General features: G+C 47.7%; 1 protein-coding gene across 2 annotated transcripts in view; it reads left to right on the plus strand.

The window, feature by feature from the left end:
* SLC39A14 (solute carrier family 39 member 14) overlaps window positions 1-19,474 on the plus strand; it is a 51,482-nt gene that overhangs the window by 22,777 nt on the left and 9,231 nt on the right. Inside the window, exons 2-4 of one of the 2 annotated variants that reach the window (XM_019966308.2) lie at window positions 12,266-12,543; window positions 14,521-14,707; window positions 15,492-15,661. In XM_019966308.2, coding sequence (XP_019821867.2) covers window positions 12,280-12,543; window positions 14,521-14,707; window positions 15,492-15,661 — 621 coding nt within the window. In that variant the 5' untranslated portion in view covers window positions 12,266-12,279. Of the gene's footprint in view, window positions 1-12,265; window positions 12,544-14,520; window positions 14,708-15,491; window positions 15,662-18,032; window positions 18,203-19,474 lie in introns of both variants that reach the window. The other variant, XM_019966307.2, reaches the window with a different exon arrangement.

Genomic DNA, 19,474 nt, shown 5'->3' on the forward strand with positions numbered 1-19,474 from the left:
AGGCCAGGGACTGGCTTCAGGCTGTGATATTTGCACTGTATTTCAGAGGGGGTTTTGGCTTGTCCGCGAGGGGAGTGGCTTCCTGAACGAAGTTCTTTTGGTGGGTGGGAAGGACCACAGGCTGGGTAGTTTTTCTCATAACTCCAGAGACCCTGTAGGGGGTCTTGAGCACCATGCTGTGAGACTGTTGGTTTTCTCATGAAGTCTGTTGAGACAGACACAGAGGACTGTATCATTATTAGCCTGACCATGAGTACTGGGAGAACACTCATTATTTGTAGAACACTGAGCAGTTTTTGTAGTCAAATTATTAATTTTACAGGTTCTAGGTTTTGTGCCATACTTAGAAAATTTGATCCAACTCCTTGATTATAAAAATAATTACGCATGTTTTCTTGTATTGTTGTACCTACACAACACACTGGGACACATCAGTGATGCATTTTAAAAAGTGAGGGGAAAAACCCAAATACTCCAAATCCCACCACTCAGAAATAGTCATCACTAATATTAGGTGAACATTATTCCAGACAGTCTTCCAGGCATGCTTACAGATAAATGGATATAGAGAAATAGACATAAATGCTCCTGTGACACAGGGGGACTGACAAGTTAGGAGACTGGGGTAAACATATATGCACTGCTATATATAAAACATAACTAATAAGTACCTACTGTATAGCACAGGGAGCTCTACTCAGTATTTTGTAATAAGCTGTATGGGAAAAGGATCTGAAAAAGAATATCCATTCTTTATATATAATGTGTAACTGATACAACTGATTCACTTTGCTGTACACCTGAAACCAACACATTATAAGTCAACGATACTCCAATAAATTTTTTTAAATACTCCTATAAAAAGAGTATTAAAACTTTCTTGAATGTAACTGAAGAAAAAGAAACTGTAGTAAATTTAAAGGAATTATTATTATTATTTTACAGCTGTTTATCATGTAGGAGGAATATCCAACCATCTTAATGCTTCTCAAAGAGTGGGTTACTGACCAACATGCATCCGAATTACCGAAGGTGTTCTTTTTTATTGTGAATGTTTATTTGTTTATTTTACAATATTGGTTTTGCCATACATCAACATGAATCCACCACAGGTGTACACGTGTTCCCTATCCTGAACCCTCCTCCCACCTCCCTCCCCGTACCATCCCTCTGGGTCATCCCAGTCCACCAGCCCCAAGCATCCTGTATCTGGCATCGAACCTGGACTGGCGATTCGTTTCTTATATGATATTATACATGTTTCAGTGCCATTCTCCCAAATCATCCCACCCTTTCCCTCTCCCACAGAGTCCAAAAGACTGTTCTAAACATCAGTGTCTCTTTTGCTGTCTCGCATACAGGGTTATCGTTACCATCTTTATAAATTCCATATATATGCGTTAGTATACTGTATTGGTGTTTTTCTTTCTGGCTTACTTCACTCTGTATAATAGGCTCCAGTTTCACCCACCTCATTAGAACTGATTCAAATGTATTCTTTTTAATGGCTGAGTAATACTCCATTGTGTATATGTACCACAGCTTTCTTATCCATTCATCTGCTGATGGACATCTAGGTTGCTTCCATGTCCTGGCTGTTATAAACAGTGCTGCGATGAACATTGGGGTGCATGTGTCTCTTTCAGTTCTGGTTTCCTCGGTGTGTATGCCCAGCAGTGGGATTGCTGGGTCATAAGGAAGTTCTCTTTCCAGTTTTTTAAGGAATCTCCACATTGTTCTCCATAGTGGCTGTACTAGTTTAAGCTGTGAAGAAATGTGTCTTTCACAAAAGAGATGACTAGCTAAAAGAACCCAAAAAAGGCTTAAAAAAAAAAAAAAGTGAGCCATATCTATAGTTACTTATTTCCATTTTAGACAGTATTTATTGACTCTGCTATGAAAAATGAGGGCATCAGCATTTTCACATTTTTTCCCATCTCCTTTCCATCTTTTAATTGTGTTAATTCTATTATTAAATTGTCCATGATTATAACATTTAGATTCTGTCCTGTAACTGTAATCCCCATAGTTCTTAATTCTCATTTGAAGGATTTTAAAGCTTACCTATTATTATTTTGTATTCCTGGAGCCCTTCATTTTTGCTTCTCCAATAAAATTTTTCTTTTTGTCATTGTTTAGCAGCAACATTTAGCAGCATTTCATTATCATGTCATTCCCCCACTCCCCACCCCAGAAAGGGGACTGGAATCTCTGACTTATTTCATACTTGACAATTTCTGTTTGTTGTTTTTACCAAATTTGTAAGATGCTGGACGTCACAGCTGGGAATAATATTCATTGGTTTGTATTTTCTTTCTCTAAGAATTATATAAACTTTGTTATACTTCTGATACTAAATGTCACTACGGGGAAGATGAGAGCAGTCTGAATTTTCTGCCCCTTAAGTTTTAGTATATCTCACAATTTTTGGAAGAAAATACTTGGGGTAGGAGGAAGTTTCTTCTGGTGGCCTGGTAAAAAAGCTTCTTTAAGTTCAGTAACTTAGCTGGGCAAAGTCCCAGTGTTGAACCTTCTGTGTAAAATTTTTGTGAAGTACTGTGTGTTAGCTGGTTTTAGAAAAGGCAGAGGAACCAGAGATCAAATTGCCAACATCCGCTGGATCATGGAAAAAGCAAGAGAGTTCCAGAAAAACATCTATTTCTGCTTCATTGACTATGCCAAAGCCTTTGACTGTGTGGATCACAATAAACTGTGGAAAATTCTGAAAGAGATGGGAATACCAGACCACCTGACCTGCCTCTTGAGAAATCTGTATGCAGGTCAGGAAGCAACAGTTAGAACTGGACATGGAACAACAGACTGGTTCCAAATAGGAAAAGGAGTACGTCAAGGCTGTATATTGTCACCCTGCTTATTTAACTTATATGCAGAGTACATCATGAGAAACCCTGGGCTGGAAGAAGCACAAGCTGGAATCAAGATTGCTGGGAGAAATATCAGTAACCTCAGATATGCAGATGACACCACCCTTATGGCAGAAAGTGAAGAGGAACTAAAAAGCCTCTTGATGAAAGTGAAAGAGGAGAGTGAAAAAGTTGGCTAAAGCTCAACATTCAGAAAACAAAGATCATGGCATCCGGTCCCATCACTTCATGGGAAATAGATGGGGAAACAGTGTCAGACTTTATTTTTTGGGGCTCCAAAATCACTGCAGATGATGACTGCAGCCATGAAATTAAAAGACACTTACTCCTTGGAAGAACACTTATGACCAACCTAGATAGCATATTCAAAAGCAGAGACATTACTTTGCCAACAAAGGTTCCGTCTAGTCAAGGCTATGATTTTTCCTGTGGTCATGTATGGATGTGAGAGTTGGACTGTGAAGAAGGCTGAGTGCCGAAGAATTGATGCTTTTGAACTGTGGTGTTGGAGAAGACTCTTGAGAGTCCCTTGGACTGCAAGGAGATCCAACCAGTCCATTCTGAAGGAGATCAGCCCTGGGATTTCTTTGGAGGGAATGATGCTAAAGCTGAAACTCCAGGACTTTGGCCACCTCATGAGAAGAGTTGACTCATTGGAAAAGCCTCTGATGCTGGGAGGGATTGGGGGCAGGAGGAGAAGGGGACGACAGAGGATGAGATGGCTGGATGGCATCACTGACTCGATGGACGTGAGTCTGAGTGAACTCCGGGAGTTGGTGATGGACAGGGAGGCCTGGTGTGCTACAATTCATGGGGTGGCAAAGAGTCGGACACGACTGAGCGACTGAACTGAACTGAACTGTGTGTTATTTCAATCATCAGATTCTGTTTTTCCTCTCATTTCTGGGAAATCCTGTGGCTTTTTATCTTTGAACCTATCTTCAGTTGTAGTCTTGGGTTCTTTATTTCAGGCACATCAGAAATAACAGTTATCCCAACACTGGTGTTCTGTCATCACTACATGCTTTCATTTGTCTTTTCCATCCACATTCACTTTGCTTACCTCAAACCTTTTGTCAGTATTTCCATTTGAAATTCCTGGCAGAATTTAGTTCTCTGTTCATTATCATCTGTGTATTAGTTCATCAGTGATGTTTTCTTGGTCTTTTTTTGCTAAGCCTGCATCTCCTTTTGTTTCTTCCCACCTTTGAGCCCTGGTTTTATTGTGTGAGTGTTCTAGTTGAGTAATTTCAGAGTGAGGCTATAGTGAGGGATTGCTGTCTCTGGAGTGGTAGTCTCCTTTCTGTTGACATCTCTGGCCTGCTGTCTCTTCTCATTGTGTTCATGCCAGTGCTTTTCAGCTCTGTTGGCTCTAAAATAAGGTAGTGACTTTCTTCCCACCACAATGAAGCGAGTTTGTCCCCCTCCTCAATGACAGCAGTACCAGGGGCCAAGTATTTGTGCAGTGTTCTCTGTGGAGCCTGAGTTAGACAGGTGGCCAGATTGGGCCTCTGTTCTGGGACTTTGGTGGCGCCCAGTGGCAGGGTTCAACCCTGGGTTACTGGGGAAGCGCTCCGTCGTGCTGAAGGAGGAAGAGGGCCCATTGCAGGTGGACAGTTTCCCCAATTCAGCCTGTGGCCTTGCAGCCCTTACTTCCCTTAGGGGGAGTCAGCCCATTGTTCTTGTTCCCCTGTCACCCGCTTCTTTGTTTTCCAGCACCTTTTCCCACTACTCCCCACTGGAAGGGGAAGAAGACTTGGCGGCAGGTTGCCTGTCTCTGCATCTGGGGAGGGTTAGTCAGAATCCTCCTGCTTCCTCCAGGCCCAGCCAGGGCCGGGAGACGAGCCACAAGTGGTGCTTCCTGCATTCCTTTCCTTGCCTCTGCTTTGGAAGTTATTATATCAGATTATGCTTCTTGCCTTGTTTGCTTGCTTTTGGTAACTTTGGTGGGGGGTAGGGAAGGAGGCTTGCTTTTTATTATTATTTTTTAACTCAATAATCAGGGGAAGGAAAAATCAAGACTCCATTTCAATTCCCCATCTTAATTCAGAAATCTTTATTTTTATATAGTGTTTCAACATGCATTAGCTTTCCTAATACACAAAGCTCTGGATTTGCTTTCCTCTGTCCAGAATAAGGAAACTGACCTAGTGAGATCAGTGAGATACTTGTTCAGCTGCTCAGTCGTGTCCAACTCTTTGCAACCCCATGGACTGCAGGATGCCAGGCTTCCCTGTCCTTCATTATTTTCTGGAGTTTGCTCAAACTCATGTCCATTGAGTCAGTGATGCCATCCAACCACCTCATCCTCTGTCGCCCCCTTCTCCTCTTGCCCTCAGTCTTTCCCAGCATCAGGAAATGAGTTAGCACTTCCTATCAGGTGGCCAAAGTATTACAGCTTCAGCATCAGTCCTTATAGTGAATTTTCAAGGTTGATTTCTTTAGGATTGACTGGTTTGATCTCCTTTCTGTCCAACGAGATCAAGAATCTTCTCCAGCACCACAGTTCAAAAGTGTCAGTTCTTCAGCACTCAGCCTTCTTTATGGTCCAACTTTCACATCAGGACATGACTACTGGAAAAACCATAGCTTTGACTAGGCAGACCTTTGTTGGCAAAGTGATGTCTCTGCCTTTTACTTGAGGTACTTGGGGTCACTGCATATTGGACCCCTTCCGCTAAGCCCAGCGGTCCTTCTGTTGCTGAAGCTGGCATTCTCCTGGTTACTAGCACCCGTGACTCGGAAGACAAACGCCAGGGTTTCTGAGTCCTCAGAACCTCCACCTCCACCCTGAAGCCTAGCTTTGTCTTTGGTCTGCAGGTTTCAGGGGTTTTTATACACCTGTCCTGAGGTATAGGTGTATAAAACATACAGTTGTAAAGGAGTACGTCAAGGCTGTATATTGTCACCCTGCTTATTTAACTTATATGCAGAGTACGTCATGAGAAATGCTGGGCTGGAAGAAGCACAAGCTGGAATCAAGATTGCTGGGAGAAATATCAGTAACCTCAGATATGCAGATGACACTACCCTTATGGCAGAAAGTGAAGAGGAACTAAAAAGCCTCTTGATGAAGGTGAAAGAGGAGAGTGAAAAAGTTGGCTTAAAACTCAACATTCAGAAAATAAAGATCATGGCATCCGGTCCCATCACTTCATGGGAAATAGATGGGGAAACAGTGGAAACAGTGTCAGACTTTATTTTTTGGGGCTCCAAAATCACTGCAGATGGTGACTGCAGCCATGAAATTAAAAGTTGCTAAATCCTTGGAAGGAAAGTTATGACCAACCTAAATAGCATATTCAAAAGCAGAGACATTACTTTGCCAACAAAGGTCCATCTAGTCAAGGCTATGGTTTTTCCAGTGGTCATGTATGGATGTGAGAGTTGGACTGTGAAGAAGGCTGAGCGCTGAAGAATTGATGCTTTTGAACTGTGGTGTTGGAGAAGACTCTTGAGAGTCCCTTGGACTGCAAGGAGATCCAACCAGTCCATTCTGAAGGAGATCAGCCCTGGGATTTCTTTGGAAGGAATGATGCTAAAGCTGAAACTCCAGTACTTTGGCCACCTCATGCGAAGAGTTGACTCACTGGAAAAGCCTCTGATGCTGGGAGGGATTGGGGGCAGGAGGAGAAGGGGACGACAGAGGATGAGCTGGCTGGATGGCATCGCTGACTCAATGGACGTGAGTCTGAGTGAACTCCGGGAGTTGGTGATGGACAGGGAGGCCTGGCGTGCTGCGATTCATGCGGTGGCAAAGAGTCGGACACGACTGAGCGACCGAACTGAACTGATATGTCCTTTTGGCTCACCCAGACCACCTGCATCTGTTCATTCCTCAATAGTTAGCCTTTTATGAGGAGTGTCCACTGGGGAGACATTCCTATTAGGCTGACGGGTCACAGTCCTAGAATGGGGTGAGGAGCGGGATTGGAAGAAAAACAGTCTCTGTTGCCCATTCTGCTCACATCAATGTCCAGCCCCTGGACCAAGCAACACAGCAAGGCACTACTCTGTCCACACAAGGAGAAGTAAATGTTTGCTCATCTCTGGGATGGAGTGGACATGGGGAAAGTGTGGCGTGGTAAATGTAACAGCGACGTATGCTGCAGGACAGAGTGCCGCATCCAGGAGGAGGTGCTTCTGGGCCACGTGAAGGGACGACGTGGGCAGGTAAAATCCTGACTGAGCCTCCTCCAAGGAGGGAAGGCACTTCTGAGCTCCCACGGAGGGTCGAGAGCAAGTGTGTCCTGTTGACTCTCATTCCCCCCCGCCCCTGCCCCTCGGGGGAGGGTTAGGTCTGGCGCCTTGAAGACAGACCTAAAGCACTAAAGTAATTTACTTCTTTGAACCTGAGCCAAGTGAACAAAGGGGTGGAGCGACTGCAGCTTCTGTTCAGTGGGGGAGTCTGGTCCTCTGAGCCAACAGCATACTCGAGCCTTTGTCTGTGTAGCTTGTTTTTAATGCCTGGCTCCACTTGCTCTTCTTGCTCCTCCTGGAAGGAAGGTGGCCCTGGGGCAGCTGGCTCAGCTCCCTGGGGGGAGGGCGGGGTGGGGGGGAGCAGCCCACCTGGGACCGCCCATTTCCATGCCCTTAATAGAACGGGCTTGAGCTTCCTCCTGCAGCTGAGGCCACACATCGAGGACCCCTGCCCAGCCTCACCATCCAGCCACTCCAAGAGTGTATGTATTTTCTTCCTCTCTTCTTTGTTTCCTCCTAAGAATCACTTATAAAGTTTCCCCCCTCCTCCCCTTAGAATAACTTCAGTGTCCATTGGAACAGAAAGCTCCCCTCATATGTCTGCCAAAGGGCCAGGGTCACTTAGGTTTGAAGTGTCTTTAGTGACTCCAGGATCCCTGGACCAAGACTTCTTACTACCCTCCAGTTGTTTATAGATTCTCCTCTGACTCTTAGGTGGATTGGGGCGGGGTGCAGGGTATGTCTGGCGTGAGGGCCAGGCAGGAGGGCTCTGCCATCACCCACTCTTGGCTGCCGTGGTTGGGGGTCTACTGGGTTCCTTAAAGAGCAGATGCTGAGTAGATGCTTACCTTGACATGAATGCCCATCCAGGTACAATTACAGTATCTTGAGCCTCTCACCCTTGAAGTGTTTTTGCATGTCTCTTATTTCTTTCTTTAAAAAAAAAAAAAATTATTTATTTGGCTGTGCTGGGTCTTAGTTGTGGCACATGGGGTCTTCGATCTTTGTTGAGGCATGTGGGATCTAGTTCCCTGACCAGGGATTGAACCCCAGACCCCTATATTGGGAGCATGGAGTCTTAGCCCCTGGACCACCAGGGAGGTCCTGTGTCTCTGTTGTTTCTAAGTATTCTGAAGTTGCTGCAGATGAATTGGATTGCTTGGTTTTTTGGGGGGGTGGGGGAGCCAAAAGCAAAGATAACTTTATTGGGGAAGCCAACAGTCTTGGGGAGAAGCTGGACTCCTGTTCCAAAGAACCAAATCCCCGTTTGCTGATCAGGGAGCAAGAGATTTTAAAGGGGAAATTTCAGGAATGCACTGGTACGGAGGGGTGGCTACATACAGAGGGGCACAGTCACCTTGAACTGTTCATGTGGTGGTCTGATCAGTGTCATCTTGACTGTTTTAAGTGCAGTTAATTTTCAATTCCAGGGTCAGTTTGTTCCCATTTCCTTGAGGTAAACTCTCAAGATTGTGTAAGATGGAGCAACTTATGGCGTGGCTAAAGTCTGGTCATGATTTAGTCAACTTCTTCCATCTGCTGGGGGCTTCAGTACTAAAGGATATGGCTCAGATTATGATCTGTAGCCCTTGTGTGCGTGCATGCTAAGTCACTTCAGTCATGTCCAACTCTTTGCAGCCCTATGGAGCGTAGCCCACCAGGCACCTCTGTCCAAGGGATTCTCCCGGCGAGGATCCTGGAGTAGGTTGCCATGTCCTCCTCTGTGGTACATTGCTTGTTTTGAAACTTGTAACATGGCCTGTCCCCTGAGACACACTTGGGCAGTTTCCCTCCACGAGTCTTTAGGGCATCTTATGCCTGGGTTTGGGGTACTTACTGGGACTGATAGAAACTGGGGTAGATCTGCTCAGGGACACACAGGCTTTGGTGGCTTCTCCACGAGACCTGGGGCGTGTATGTGTGTATCTTCACACAGCAGGGACAGTGGTTAAGTGCGCCCTGACTTTAGTGTCACTTAGACCCAACTTCAGATCATGAAAATTTGGTTTCTGGCTTCACTGGTCTACTTACTGGCCATGGGTCATGCTCCCTAATCCCTAAACTTCATCTGTTGTTGCTGAGTCGCTGAGTCAGTCCAACTCTTTGCAGCCCCACGGACTGTAGCCTGCCAGGCTCCTCTGTCCATGGTATTCTTTAGGCAAGAGTACTGGAGTGGGTTTCCATTTCCTTCTCCAGGGAATCTTCCCAACCCAGGGATCAAACTCATGTCTCCTACATTAGCAGGCAAATTCTTTACTACTGAGCCACCAGGGAAGCCCTCGTTTGTTAGGCAGAGATAATTGTTCTACCTTCTCTTAAAGACATTGATGAATGTCAGATGCTTCAGTAAAGTACTGGGACCTCTAGCAGCTTATCTCATCAGTTATTTGCCTCCCCTTTCCTAAACCCATGCAAGCCCTCCCCTACTTCGTTTTAACTGCACAGCACATGCTTAGACAAATTCCACTATGGTCTGGCAGAGAACAGACTTCTTTGTACAGTGGGGTTTAGCTGTTTTAGACTTAAGATCCACTCTGCTAACTAACCATGATTTAACTTTGGTGCTTGGTAGAGACTTGAGAGCTTTTAGTCCCAAAATAGCACTTGTATAAACTGCCCTCTTGGCTGGTGCCTAGCCCATTCACTGGTATATATTCACTGGAGTGATGGTTTACATCCCGGATTGGGTTGTGTGCCTCGTGTGTGGGACCTAGAGCCTATAATGTGCCAGCTGCGCTTGCACTTGGAACCTGTGTCCTGTGTGCGTGGCAGGCCTGGTGCAAAGCCAGCCACAGTGCTTCCTTTGGCAGCTTAGTATCTGACTGAGAGGGAATCAAAGTGGGGGAACCCTGCTAATGATTAGTCATATAATCATCAGAGCCCTGTTTTATCAAGTGCTCTCTTGCGTCTAGTCGCTTGCCAAAGCTCATGTCATTAGGTTTCACAATAGTCCAATGATGTGGGTACCAGTTTTACAGATGAGAAAACTGAGGTGTGGAGAGAGACTACGTAACTTGGCCAAGGTCACTTCTGGGAATCAGCGGCATGAAAATTCAAGCCAAGTCTTTTGACCCTGAGGGCCATAGTACACTACATCACTGCTCACAGTGATTCTAGAATGTTGACTCTAGTTAAATAGCTTGCCCAAGATCACACAGCTGGTAAATGGCAGAGTTGCCCTGCCGTTACCCACTCTGCTCTGGTGCCTCTGTCCACACCAGGCACTGTGCCAGAGCCCTGGGTGCCCAGGGAGATGTGGAAGTGACTGAAGCACCCGGGTTCCTGGGCCCCAGATTAAATAGGAGGCTCACTTCCCCCTCCTGGTATTTATTTCACAAATTAAATTATAACTCTCCTAAGGGAAATGATTAACTAAAGAAAAGTTGTCAGTTGTGCTACCAGAAGGTTTCATTTTTCTCTGTTCTTTCTCAGTTCTTAACTTTTATGTAATTGTTCCACTTCTTTATTTAATGTTAAACTCCTGATTCTGCTTTTTACCGCTGCATACTGTTGCGTGAAATCAATATAATTCACTTGACCACAACACATCTTTCTGCCAATGGCTTTTTTATTTTGGGATTGCTTCTGTTAGTGTAAATTCTAGAAGAAGTAGAATTATTAAAGGATTGAGATACATTTAGTATCATAACTTTTCCAGAGTCATTTAGATAGCCACTGGAAGTTGTTGTTTAACCTCACTAATATTTGATTTAAAGTGTTTTGCTATCTTAATAAGTAGCAAAGTAGCACCCTCCATCTTTTAAATTTATATTCTTAAACCAGGGAGACCAAGTTTTGGGGTTTTTTTGGTTTTTGTTTTTAATTGGCTGTACTGGTCTTCTTGCAGGCTTTCTGTAGTTGGGATCGAATGGAGATTACTCTCTAGTTGCGGTGCGGTGGCGTCTCTTATTGCGGAGCGTGGGCTCTAGGGCATGCGGGCTTCAGTAGTTGTGAATCACCAGCTTAGTTGCCTTGAGGCATGTGGAATCTTCCCCGACCAGGGATCAAAAACCCATGTCCCCTGCCTTGGCAGGGTTCTTAACCACTGGACCACCAGGGAACTCTAAGACTAGTAGTTTTCATATTGGTTCCCTAACTTAGGTAGTGTAGAAATAACTCTTTGGCGTGTTTGATGGTGTATATTTTCCCCAGTCTACTGCCCCCCACCTTTTAGTTGTACTTTTCATTTTTCAGATTTTTCCTTTGAAGAATTTCAAGCATATACAAAAGTAGAGAGAGTAGTATAATGAATTCCCATCACTTAGTTCCAACTCATGCCTAGTTGTCAACTCATGCCTAATCTTGTCTCATCTGTACTCTAATGCAAATATTCCCTCCTTTGTTATTTTGAAGCAAATCCCAGGTAAGATACTTAATCCATGATGATCTCCGTGTCTCTAAAAAGATACAGACTTTAAAAGAAAACCATAACCACATGACTTCCCTGGTGGTCCACTAGCAGAGGTCACCTGCCAGTGCAGGGGACCTGGGTTCCATCCCTGGTCTGGGAGGATCCCACATGCAGTGGGTAAACTAAGCCTGTGCACCACAAGTACTGAGCCTGCGCCCCCGAGCCTGTGCTCTGCAAAGAGAAGCCACCTTCATGAGGAGCCCACGCACTGCAGCTAGAAGGTAGCCCTCTGCTTGCCGCAACTAGAGAAAGTCCATGTGTAGCAAGGAAGACCCAGCACAGCCAAAAAAAAGTTAATTAAAAAAAAAAACACACATAGTTTTTCTTTCCCTTTTTTAAAAAAACTACATATAATGATTTGACTGTGCTGTGTCCTAGTTATAGTACCGGAGAGTCTTTGTTGCAGCATGCAAACTCTTAGTTGCGGCATGTAAACTCTTAAGTTGTAACGTGTGGAACCTAGTTTCCTGACCAGGGATCGAACCTGGGCCCCCTGGACTGGAAGCCCGGAGTCTTAGCCACATGGACCACAGGGGAAGTCCCTACTTTTTAAGAATTTAGTCAGACCTGTTGAATTTGTTTTTATTTTCTGTCACAAAGAAGGATCGTTCTCAAAAGTTAGGCAGAGACTTAGAGAAGGGATGAAGGATCATCTTTGGGACTGACTGGATCCAGAGTCTGAGGAGAGACCCTCCTGTCTGGAGCGAGCCCTGTGGGTCTGCAATGGAAGGAAAGGGTGGGTCTCTCACCTGGCTCTTCGCTCTTGCAGGCTCATCCGTCACCATGGAGCTGCTGCGCCCAGCCCTCCCCAGCTACTTCCTGCTGACCCTGCTCAGCATATGGACGGCTGCTTCTGAGGCTCGTGCTGTGTCCACAGGGATGCCCACCATCAGTGCAGCCTCTTTTCTGCAAAACCTCATGCATCGCTACGGGGAGGGTGACAGCCTTACCCTTCAGCAGCTGAAGGCCCTGCTCAACCACCTGGACGTGGGAGTAGGCCGGGGCAATATCTCCCAGCCCGTGCAGGGCCCGAGGAACCTCTCGACGGTAAGGCCTTCAGCTCCGCCCAGCACCGATTCTACCCTTTCAAGGTTCACAGTCTAGGTGGGGCCAGGTGAGCCTTGATGACAGAGCAGAGGGGCCACTTCTTGCCCTGCAGTCTGGGTCAGCTGGTCTGAGACTCCAGCTGCACCTCACAACCTTCTCCATGGGTGCACTGAAGCCCTTAGCCCAGGACAGCCATGCAGTAGGGGCTGCCCGCTGTCCAGACCCTGCCACAGAGCTGTACTGGGAACTCCTGGAACTGATGCTAGGCTGGGGTTCCTGGGTCAGCTTGTGCTTCTAATAGAGTTTTTGCAAAAAACTCTTTTTGCAAAACTTTGCCCATCATCCTGGGTGAGCCTCAAAGTACCTCCAGGTGCAGGTGGCAGATCTTCATTATATCCTGTATACAGTGAGATGGGCTTCTGTGGTGACTTAGACAGTAAAGAATCCACCTGCCATTGCAGGAGATGCAGGTTCAATCCCTGGGTTGGGACAATCCCCTGGAGAAGGAAATGGCAACCCACTCCAGTATTCTTGCCTGGGAAATCCCATGGACAGAGGAGCCTGGCAGGGTACAGTCCATGGGATTGCAAAGAGTGGAACACGACTGAGTAAGCAACAACAATATACTGGGATACTAAGGGACGCACCGTGTGTTCTGCAGGGACCAGGATTAAGACTCGGGTATTTTGGCTTCTGATTCTCTCTTCTGTCTTCCATGTCATCTTGGCTAATCAGAGTCTGAGGCCGTGTGTGGCAGCCAAATATAAGTCACCCCGCAATGTCTTTATACATCTCCTCTGTTCCCTGTGCTGAGTGTTGTGAAAAAGACAGAAAAAATGAGTCATCTTCAGGGAGTTTACTGTTCAGATGGGGAGCTCAACCAACCAAAGACAGAGTTAGCTGATACTTAGATGAAGTGTTAAGAGGCTGTGGGTTGGAGAGTCATTTTCTGATTCAGAAATGACAGGAGCGGGTGAGTATGGGCTAACTGGTCAAGGAAGCTTTGTGGGTGGGGTGTTCTGGAGCTTCACCCTGAAGGAGAGCAGAGTTCAGAGAGGTCAAGTAGCCAGAAGTGGGGAACCATGTGGCATAGATGTGGAACCATGGGGGCGTGGTGCACCTCTGAGTCAGAGGGGAGCCTGCCCCGGATTGGGGGCTCATGTAGCCTGACCCCAGCGACCTTCTGGTGCAGCACAAGGATTTTGGGGGTCACCAAGTCTAGCCTCCAGCTTTGTAGGCCCAGGAAACCCTCCTTCATCAGCCCTCCCAGAGGGTTGGTTCATTAGACACAGACCCACGTAAAACCAGTGAAAGACTGACGTGTGAGTGTCTAATTAGAAGTGAAATGGCAGTGTTTCAGGGGAATGGTATGTGAGAACCACTTACCTGATGCCTCCCAGGGAACTGAGAGCCCAAGCCCACTGGGCAGCCCACGCCTCTCCCTGGCAGACCCTGAATCTTCAGGTACTCCTCCTCCCTTCCCCAGTCTCTGCCAGCATATTCTTCAGGCTGCAGACATTACTGCACATGGCCCAGGAGACAGCATAGACACCTGTGCTCAGTGGCTCTGGAGAAGCATCTGAAATCTGCATTTTACTATAACAGCTCCCGGGGTTGTTGTGATGTGGAGCCAGATTGGGTATCTGGGAGAAACTGCATATTCAGGTATGCACAGAGGCATGTTTTCCAGCAGCCGCACCCTGGTCATAATAATTGGAATCCAGTTGTTTCCAGAACTTCTGGGTAGCCATTCATAGATGGGCGTGTGGAAGGCATGTCTGGGTGGCTGATCTCTTAAGATTACTTATCAGTGTTTTATGTTTAAGGACTACTTTGCTCTCATCCTTGGAAATTAGCCTGCAGATTCCATGAAAGTTAGCCAGTTCCATCTTCTATTCTTCATCTTGGAGAGCTCCTCAGGGGCAAGGTGTGACCTTGGGTCCTAAGAGGCTTTCTGCCCCTCCCTCTTGGTTTCAGTGCTTCAGTTCTGGAGAACTCTTTGCTGCCCACAACCTCAGCCACCAGTCGCAGATCGGGGAGCGTGAGTTCCAGGAGTTCTGCCCCACCATCCTCCAGCAGCTGGACTCCAGGGCCTGCTCCTCCGAGAACCAGGAGAATGAGGAGAATGAGCAGACAGAAGAGGGGAGGCCCAGCTCGGTGGAAGGTGAGCCAGGATGGGGAGGCAGGGCCTGGTGTCCATGCTTGTCAGCACCGGGACTGCCGGGGTGATCAGATAGAGCAGCTCACTGAATGATTAACCGGTTATCCTCCTCTTAGCATCGTCAGGAGGGGTGAACAGAAGTAATGTCTAAACTGATATCTCCCATGCTCACGAGACCAGTCCAGCACATCACCAGGCTGGGCAGTGTGGCTGGTGAGCGGTCAGTGTGAGGCTTTTGGACCACTTTCCCTTTTGGTTTTCATTAAACTACCAGGGGGCCAATGCCTTGATTTTTTGAGTTTAGCATTTAAGGCCTTTCTCAGTCTGCCCTAGTCCCACTTCACCCACCTACCCTCCTCCTCTGCCTGGACCTCTGCTCCAGCCACTGTGGTTCACGTGTATACACGTGGCTCCCTTGGGCCTGGATCGAGCTCCTGCAATCCTGTCCTGCTGGTGTGAGCTGCCAGCATTTGGTACCTGGCACATGCCACCTGTGTCCTGCCCCACGTCATTATTTAACTCTTGTGGTCCTTAGCTTTTCATGGGTTCACCTGCCCCTCCATCTGAAAGGTAAGCTACTTTGGATAGCAACTTTGGTGTATGTTTTCAGGCTTCTTCACAGCACCCAGCAAGAGACACTCGGCAAGCATTTATTGATGGGCTGGCGAAACTCTGTCTGCCCTGGTTGTGGCTGGGTTCAAAATGGGGAGTTGCACGCACTCCCCAGCAGCAAGAGCACCCCCACCCGCAGTAATGGCGGCCCTCGTCTGTTCTTGTTCCTCCACAGTGTGGGGCTTTGGTTTTCTCAGTGTCTCACTGATTAACCTGGCCTCTCTCCTGGGAGTCCTCGTCCTGCCCTGCACGGAGAGAGCGTTTTTCAGCCGTGTGCTCACTTACTTCATCGCCTTGTCCATTGGAACGCTGCTCTCTAACGCGCTCTTCCAGCTCATCCCAGAGGTGCAGTAGAACAGAAGCGTGCGCGTCCTCTCTCCCCGGGGCGTCCCTGCCCCAGCCTGTGCTCCAAGGCCCCTGACAGCCGCCACCTGAAACATTGACGTCTTCTTCTAGTCAAGGGACCCGAATGACTTCTGCCTCTGAATCTCCAGGGCCTCCTGTCACTCCTGGGGCACCCAGGTCGGCCTCTGGCCTCTTCAGGGGTTGTCAGATGCAAGGCTGTTAGCACTCACCCCCATCACCACCACCACACCATCACCATGCTGGGGATCTGTCAGCCTCCTTCCCCAGTCAGTGCCTTTCCTAAGCCCAGTTGGCAGGGCTTGAAAGGAAAGTGGTCGGTGGTGGCTGCCCCTACCCTTGGTCCTCCTGATCCCTGCCAATCTAAGTAGAGGCCCTGGCAGTACTCAGATGTGGCCACCAAGAGATGATCCATCTGGAATGAGGTGGAAGGAAAGAGGTTACCAACTGAAAAGCAGAACTGGCTTAAAAAGATCCTTTTTTTTTAAAGCAGTCCCTAATCCACACAGTGTGGGCTTCCCTGCTGGCTCAGTGGTAAAGAATCCACCTGCCAGTGCAGAAGACACGGGTTCGATTGCTGGGTCAGGAAGATCCTCTGGAGGAGGCGATGGCAAGCCACTCCAGTATTCTTGCCTGGGAAATCCCATAGACAGAGGAGCCTGGTAGGCTGCAGTCCATGGGGTTGCAAAAGAGACACTACTTAGGACTAAACAAAAAGTCTGCAGGATACAAAGCCAAACACAGAATCAAGACTGGGAAACAAAAACAAGTGAAGTGACCCGCAGCCCTTCACACCTTGCATCTTGACTTCTTCCTGATAGGAGTGACTTCCTGGCGCCCCGACTTGACTGTTTTGAAATATTCGTTAATTTTGTTCTTTAATTGTAAACACTGAGGAGCTTAAAAAAAAAAAGGCCCAAGGTGACAGTCTGCCCACCTGTCAACTCGGGCAGGGACGTGCAGTGGGGCGGTGGGTGACGTGCCCCCCTCCACTTTGAGAATGTTGGCTTTGCCTTCCATAGGCAGCTGCCCACCTTTCCCAATCAGAAGACATCATGGGGATTTCCCTGGTGGTCCAGTGGCTAAGACTCCGAGCTCCCAATGCAGGGGCCCTGGGTTCAGTTCCTGGTCATGGAACTAGATCGCATATGCTGTACTAGCGACCAAAAAAAAACTCTATGGGATGCCGGCCTTACCTTACCTGTTCCTGCTTCATGATGAGAGAAGAAATTTGGTTTAAGGTGAACCATCTCGATGCTATGTCAGAATTGCACATGAATCTAGCAAGCACTTCTCAGGGCAGGCCTCATCTTGGGCTATTTTTTTTCCAGCTCTGGAAATTAAATTTATTAATTTTTTTTTTCAAGATCGGAAATGAAATGCTGTGTTGCCTGTTGAATAGAAATACAATAATGATGCATACTCTACCTCTGGCCTCACAGGGGAGGCTTTGTCCTGCCCGGAGTGTGTGACTCTGAGAAATGGAAGAGGAAATATTTTTTGGCAGGGCGATCTTGGAACTCTGTTCTCTATGCTGCAGCCCTCTCAAAGCAAATGGAAACAAACGAAACCTGAGGGAGTTCTCTGGTTGTCTAGTGGTTAGGGCTCCAGGCTTTCACTGCTGTGGCCTGGGTTCAGTCCCCTGTTGGGGAACTAACATCCTACAAGCTATGCAGCCAAAAGAAAAAACAAACAAAAAACATAGAGGGAAAAAATGGCAAGAAAACCCGGGCTGTTGAGAGAGTGAATTCTGCGGGCATCGGGCCTTGTTTGTTTATCCTTTCTGTCCTGCACTTCTGACCTGGTTGTGTCCTGTGCAGTGCTGAGCAGGTGCGAGGAGTGTCCATGTGCCTGCAGCGTGGGTTGGATGTGCAAACATGTGTATGTGCAGCACAACGGTCTCTTCCCGGGCTCTCGTTTCCTCTCCCGGACAGCCCTCGAGTCCAAAGTCTGCCAGGCAGCCTCTGGCCTGGCCTGGGGACACTTCGGCTAAGACTGAAACTGCCCTGCCAGGCACAGCAGCAGGCAGGTGGGACTCGGCCACCAGGCAGCAGGGGCAGGAGAGAAACAGCGTTCCAAGACCACCTCAAGCTCCTCCCCCATTTCTCCTGAACTTGATTGAAGAAAATTTCATCAGACTTGAATCACTAACAAATGTTCTGTTTCTCTCTCCCTCCCTGCTTGTCTCTCTCTGATTCTTCTCCTTTGTCTCCTTTGTTAATATCTGTCAACCAAACCCCTCCTGACCACTCCCTCCCCCCAACCTGCCTTCCCTCAATGGTGGCTGCCATACCCTGGGGCATTGGCCCTCGTCTCTGTCCCGGGTGGGCCTGGCTCCCCCTCTCCATGGCAGTTTGGGGGTACGGTCTCCTCTGCGTGACCGTCATCTCCCTCTGCTCCCTCCTGGGGGCCAGCGTTGTGCCCTTCATGAAGAAGACTTTTTACAAGAGGCTCCTGCTCTACTTCATAGCTCTGGCGATTGGAACCCTCTACTCCAACGCCCTCTTCCAGCTCATCCCTGAGGTATGACGAGCCAGGGCCCTCTCGAGAGCACGCCACCTCCTGGGGGACTGCGGGGTGCAGTGGGAGGACCACCCCCCATCTCCACGGATGGTGTAGCGAGGAGATCTCTCCTTTTGGAAAGTGAAGACGGGACACAGACACGAACAGGGAGAGGCAGTTTGAGCAGGGAGTAGGTTTGTGAGCTGGTACAGATCCCAGCTCCCCTTGTGCACTAGGGCAAGTCACCTAACCCCTCTGTGCTGCAGTTTCCCCATGCAGAAAAGGGGAAAAATAACAGGCTGGACCTCAGGATGAGGTCGTGAGGGTTCTATGAGTTCATGTTCATAAATCACCTGGTGCTCGCTACCTACCAGGTGAAGAGAGATAGTGTAGTTAGGTCACATAATGGCCCCCAGTTTAGAGCTTTGGAAATCAAAGGATTTCTAAAACCGGAATCAATAGGTCTCAGTGAAAAAGAATAGTTCTCCTCAGTAGGGCATAAACTTCTAAAGACCCTCTGTCTTTGTATCAGAAAGTAAGCTGAACCCAGCAGTCTGGCCTCACACATGCTGACGGCCCCATTGCCCCTTCACCTGGGCTAACCAGGACACCCTCCATGGCAGAGGAGGAGCACTGTGTTTGTAAGGTTTAGCAGGGCCCAGAAGGAGTTTCTGATGCTGTGTGGTCTCCTTGTAGACCCGCTGATGCAGGAAGCAAGCATGAGGTGCTTCCCTGTGGGTGGTCTGACAGGCCCGGACCAGCCAGAGGTGAAGCAGAAAGATGATGCCCTGCGCTTTGCAGCACTTCATTTTCCACGCTGTGGTTTTGTGTTTCTTGACTTGATCCTCAGATCACTTCTGTGATGTATAGGAAACAAGGACTGTTTGACCTGTTTAACAGATGCAGAACCCGGCCTACACAAGAGCTCATGTCCTGGTTCTTTTAGTGGAGAACTGTTAGTTGCCTCTGTCCACTACACTTTCCCTTAAGATGGTTTGACTGTCTTGGAAAGTTGGCCTGAATGAGTCATTTCTATTCTAGAACTTGACCTTTAATGTCTCTTAGAAAACTACACTGGGTTAGAGACTGCATTTTGTCTCTTTAAAACAGAAAAGAAAAAAACACTTAGTTTTTAAGCAACCCAGAGTTCCTGGTTCTGATGGCCACTTTTATCTGGGGCCCATCCATGAGATGGCTGGTGTTTGCTCTTGAGGCCCGTTTTCTATCAGAAAACTGAGGAGCAGGTCAGCAGACACTTTCTCAAGTTCCCCGCCACTGCACACAAGTTAGGAG

This window comes from Bos indicus, chromosome 8 (assembly GCF_029378745.1).
Source record: "Bos indicus isolate NIAB-ARS_2022 breed Sahiwal x Tharparkar chromosome 8, NIAB-ARS_B.indTharparkar_mat_pri_1.0, whole genome shotgun sequence".
NCBI classification, from domain to species: Eukaryota; Metazoa; Chordata; class Mammalia; order Artiodactyla; family Bovidae; genus Bos; species Bos indicus.